A 5731-nucleotide genomic window follows, 5' to 3' on the forward strand; every position below is an offset into this window, starting at 1 on the left:
GCTGCCACTTTTCATTTCTGCTTTTGCTCGCGGACTGACTGTAACGCGCGCGCGACTCTCTCACTCTCTCGTGGCATGATCTCAGCTCCTTGGAGGCGTTTTGCTGTTAATACCTCTCGTTTGGCGCACAATTCCCAGATGAATGTCCTCACGAGTTTGCGTTTGGAAACGAAGGTCGTCTGATGCGAAATCTAGCTTTTCATTATCGTTTTATCTGTGTGCGCGTGAGGTGGCGAGTGGAAACGTTGGAATGGTCGCGTGAAGTTTCACTAATGAGACGCGAAAGCATAAATAATTATTTGATTATATTTCACATTGAACTGTATGTAGACATAATAGGGGAGCAATCTGTGAATTTATTGTAGGCTAAATCAGATAACAGGTGCTGCTGGAATCCACCGCTTCATCATGGAGACTGGGAAGTGTTGTAACACCAACAGTTTAACCAATTAAAATGAACTAGGGGTAACATTACGATCATATGTGACCAACAGCCCCCTGGGGGGACATTATAAGACTTAGTATAAAAAAAGGAAATGAACAGGACAATATGCCATTTGCCTGTGGATTTAAAATATATATTGTTTACTGTTTAGGCTAGTTTACTTTAATACTGTTGTGGTTTTATTTGTTTCGATTTTTTATTCGCTGGTTCGAATTGAAATATATCCTATTTATTTTATGTTTTGAATTAAATTGTGATTACAAGCACATTTTATTACCGTATTCGTGCACAAAATGATCATGTTTTCTTGTAGTTTTATAGTTTGTAACAACAGTTTAGGCAAAAGTAGATTTGTAAACAAATTTGTAGCAGATTTTTTTTTCTCAAAAATTTAATTCAATTCAAGTTTATTTGTATAGCGCCTTTCACGATACAAATCGTCGCAAAGCAGCTTTACAGAAAATATAAGTTTCTATTTTAAAGTTTCTACATTATATTAAGTTGTAGCTTATCCGTGGTGACTGTCAAGTTGATGTGCATGGCAGAAATGGACAGTAAAATTCATATGAGATAGGCCTACTTAAATTACAAGCATTTAAACAAAACTTCTAAATCCAGATATCGCGTCCATGATGTCCGTTCAGAGTTTGGACTTAGTGTTCGCTTTACTTCACACAAAACGTTTCACTCGTGAATCTAAATAAAGTTGTTATAAAATCGCCTTCCACCAAAAAAAAAAAAAAAAACGCGTGAGAATGCGGTTTCAAATCAGGTAATTCAGGAGTTTTCATACGTCAAATGTTGAAAAACATGATGCATGCGCGCGCGAGGTGCAATGATGTCACAGCGAGGCGCGAGGGGACCGGAGATTCGCCCAGCGCTTTACAGTGCTAATAAAGATCACCTTCTTGAGTTAGTCACCCACAGCAGTTTGTAGGATAAGTGCAGGGAGAGAGAGAGAGAGAGAGAAAAGCCGCTGTAGTGATTGATATAACTAAATCGAGCATCTGGGCTGCTTTACGCGTCTTTGACTTGCTCCCGTGGTGAGCCCTGAGTTGCGCTATTGACAAAACACTCTTTATTGAGCAATCTGGGGCGGACATAAGTGCTGATTGTCCGCAATTGTCAAGCAGCGGAGCAGCCAGTGGGCCTTGGCGCTTGATGATGTCTTTTCTTGCGGGTCACTGAGAGGAATCAAACTTATCTACAAAAGGAGGACACAGGTACAGGTACAGCCATGGACGGCGCGCTGTACCACTCAGCGGGAATATTCGGCGCACCTTCGGCTTCAACAGGAGCAAGCATGATGGCGAGCTCCAAACCTCTCGCTTTTTCGATCGAAAGGATTATGGCCAGGACACCCGAGCCAAAGTCGATGACGTTCCCCAACTTGCTCCACGCTCCCGCGGGGAAAGCGGAGCCCAAGCAGTCTCCCGCGCCGCTGCACTGCATGATCCCCCTCATGCCGCTCGCCTGCGAGCCGCCTCATAAACTTCACGTCAATGGATTAGACCACCCTAACGCGTTTTCCTACAACTCGAGCGAGCTGCTGAGCATCGGCTTGAATTACAAGAACGAGCAACCAGACGCGACACCATCGGCCATAGGACAGTACAAACTCTTCCGGCCGCGCGTCGTTAACCAGGCGTCGTTCCACGCCATGGGCGCCGCCGTCTGTTACCTGAACTGCGGGGAAAGCGCGTGTGCGTCTCACGCGGGTCTAGTGAACCTGCACCCCATGGCATCGTACCTCCTAAACGCGCCGCTGCACGTGCGCCAGAAGAGCCTGTTCTCCTCCGAGAAGAGCAAACTGGACAGGTGCGCTCCTCCCGGCGCGTCTTTTAAGGAGCTTTCTCACTCTCACCTGCACCATTACATGAAGGAGAGCGCGCACATCTTATCGGAGAAGCTGTTCAAGAACTCAGCGGCCAAAATAAACGGCGGTTCTCCTCAAACCAAACCAAAGGTGTTCACCTGTGAAGTTTGTGGCAAGGTGAGACGAGCGAGATCTATCTTCTGTTTAGCACAGATTGCATCCTGCACTTTTTTAACGCGTTTTGCAATTTTCAGGTGTTCAACGCGCACTATAATTTAACGCGTCACATGCCGGTTCACACCGGCGCCAGACCGTTCGTCTGCAAAGTGTGCGGCAAAGGATTCAGACAAGCGAGCACTCTGTGCCGCCATAAAATCATCCACACTCAGGTAATCAGGATTTCACAAATAATTATTGAAATCATGTTGCTGCTGCTGGTGTATAATATCTCAAATCAATTTATTAACCTACACAGCTGTGTAGAAACAATTTTCGTTTGCTGATAAATTTGTTACAAAGAAACGGCAAGCTACACATTGAATTAAATGTGAAATTTCGAAGTGGAAAAATGAAATTGTAGCCTACTCTAGTAATAGGCTATTGGTTTAATTTGCATCTTTGAAAAATCCGTTTTTACAGTGTATACTACTCATTTGCAATTCCTTCTGTATTTCATTAATAAAAATAGTCATATCAATGTCTTAATTGTGTTTTTTTAATAAAAAGAAAATTATAATTCCGAATTTATAAATGTCTGTTTTATGCAATTTTACAGGGGGAAAAAAAGCTTAGAACATATAATAATGGAATAAAAGGAAGCATGCAATTTTATGTTTTCTCTCTCTCTATTGGAAGATTTATTTGTTATATTTTATTCATGACGAGATAATGGTTTAAAAATCTACAAAAGTTCAAATAATGATATAACGGAAAAATGAACAATCCTTATTTATCTAATTATCAATAATAATAATAATAATAATAATGAAATATAATTTCAAACTCATTTCCGTTTTTCAGTATTCCGTTTATTTTCAGCCAGTAGCTTTAGCTTTATCGTGTGTGATAATGTTTCTTCTCCATTTGTTTGCAGGAAAAACCGCATAAATGCAACCAGTGTGGCAAAGCTTTCAACCGAAGTTCAACTCTCAACACTCACACACGAATTCATGCGGGATATAAACCCTTCATTTGTGAATTCTGCGGCAAAGGATTTCATCAGAAAGGTAGCTGTTCTAAAAGGTTTATTTGATATTTTATATAATTTTATATTTTCTATTCATCGTGTAAATTACACAAACAACAAGATAGATAGATGGATAGATAGATGGATAGATGGATAGATAGATGGATAGATAATGTAATTGTTTTTGTGGCATCTTTTTTTTTTTAGGATTTGCTTCTCACATTTGTTTGTTTTTTATTTCAAGGAAACTACAAAAACCACAAACTGACCCACAGCGGAGAAAAACAGTTCAAGTGCAATATCTGCAACAAAGCCTTCCACCAGGTGTACAACCTCACATTTCACATGCACACGCACAACGACAAGAAGCCTTTCACCTGTCCGACATGCGGCAAGGGTTTCTGCAGGAACTTTGATCTTAAGAAACACATTAGGAAACTGCACGACATTTCCCCAGGACCCCACTCTCCACCCACTGCGAGCCTGGAGGCGCAGTGAAACTCCTCTGTGTCCAGGAAAAAAAATCGAATCGCGCATGCAACGTTTTATTTTATTTTATGTATTTTTATTATTATTTGTATCATTTTGAGCGACCGTCATCTTTGTTGAAGCTCATCTGTGAATGGTAGATTGATTGTTTGTACTCTCAGGGTAACGACAGTCTTATTTATTTGAAACTGTACTGTTGTCATTAACTTAAAGAGAGTAATCGAAACCCGTACTATATGAAACATTAAGTCTCGTGACCGCTGTGTATTTTAAACCCCATTTTATATGTTTATTATTTATACAGTTCTTTGTATTAGCTATACTGTTTGCCAACTGTAAACGTTTTGTTAAATCAATGTGAATATATATGCAAGGTTTGTTGTAAATTTCCAATGACATCTGATCTGTCAAAAAGATTATAAAACGTATGATAAAAGGGGTAGGGAATCAAAATAAATAAAACATATCTTATGCTATTTGTTTTTCTTTGTGAGTCCAAGCAGACTGCTGTTTTAAAGACGCATGTTATAAAAAAGATTCTTGGAAATAATATAATATCTGAGAGATCGAGACTATATAAATATGCCAAGGAAGACTTTCTTGTCGAGCAATATCCATATGCAATGACGCTTATTTCATATTTCAGTTTAACTAAATAAAATGTGAATGCCATAATTAGTATCAAATTCTAGTGCTCTTTACTGGCACTAATAGAACTGCAGAAATAAAGATAACTGTGCGCACATTATGAAGAGAAAAGGCTCCCTCTGGTGGACGAAAATAAAAGGAAATATTTAGTATTTAGGGAAATATATAGTATCTATATGGTATCTATAAAGAGGCCACTGCAATTATATAGGTAGCCTACTAAACAGGTGCTGCTGAGACTATTCTGCCAAAAAGTTGCCAAAGCTTAGCAGCAATTGGTTAGATTTAAAAAGGTTGCTTGTACAATTATTTTATCCTATATTTAACGTATTAATGTTTAAAAATGTGTTTTGTATTAGTGGTTTGTATTAGGATTTATTGGAATATAGCTGCCAGTGATTTGATTGAAATCGTTAATAAATAGATCTCGAGGCATTGTGGTAATGGGGTGGGGCCATAAACTAGCCAACTTCAGCACCACAAGACTGAACAGCTCCCAATATTATATTATCTCAATATGCCGTAGTAGGTAGGCTATGCATTTATTTGCATGCATACTGAATTTTGATTCGTCTTTCTGTCATAAACCTTTTTCTATTTCCTACATCTATACTCGGTGTCGTGTTATATTTTCGACAGAAAACGACTGTAAAAACTGTATTTACACCAAACAAAGGTATAAAGCTTTAAGAATATTAGAGAAACTGGTTTGTTGGTCTTTGCTCCCTGACCAGTCTCCTTAACACGAATAGTCTGTTGTGGTTTTAATAATAACATCGCAAACTATTTTTATGACCTTGAAGAACGAAGAAACAAACTAAACAGAAAGAACAGATAGCTCCTTGCGCCACAGTATTTGTAATTTTGTAGCATCACGCGAAAGGGGCGGGGCCTGTTTCCTTATGTTACTCACTAGTCATAAAGCTGCGACGCGACGTCAAGGGCAAGCGAGGGGTTGTGGCTGGAGGCTGGAGGGGATACAGCGCCGACCGGAAACGAACAATGAAATTAATTTTCTACTTAATTTTCTTAATTTTCTGGCTTTTATTAACGTATACACCTATCACAACCCTAAACATACCCCTTACAATAATTTAAAAAATAGCAATCATTGTTGTACAGTGTGACAAAAATTACGCTATATTGA

At 39.2% G+C, this 5731-nt stretch overlaps 1 protein-coding gene across 1 annotated transcript; it reads left to right on the forward strand.

Annotated features, from left to right (window-relative positions):
• Nucleotides 1-1682: 1682 nt before the first annotated feature.
• Nucleotides 1683-3945, forward strand: LOC306868341 (fez family zinc finger protein 1-like; the record flags this gene model as incomplete). Its single annotated transcript, XM_079414445.1, has 4 exons — nucleotides 1683-2438; nucleotides 2516-2650; nucleotides 3355-3487; nucleotides 3692-3945. The coding sequence occupies 4 exons, from the start codon at nucleotides 1683-1685 to the stop codon at nucleotides 3943-3945; spliced, it is 1278 nt and encodes a 425-aa protein (XP_079270571.1).
• Between the last annotated feature and the right edge of the window lie 1786 nt (nucleotides 3946-5731).

Source organism: Barbus barbus, assembly GCF_936440315.1.
Source record: "Barbus barbus genome assembly, chromosome: 50".
NCBI lineage: Eukaryota > Metazoa > Chordata > Actinopteri > Cypriniformes > Cyprinidae > Barbus > Barbus barbus.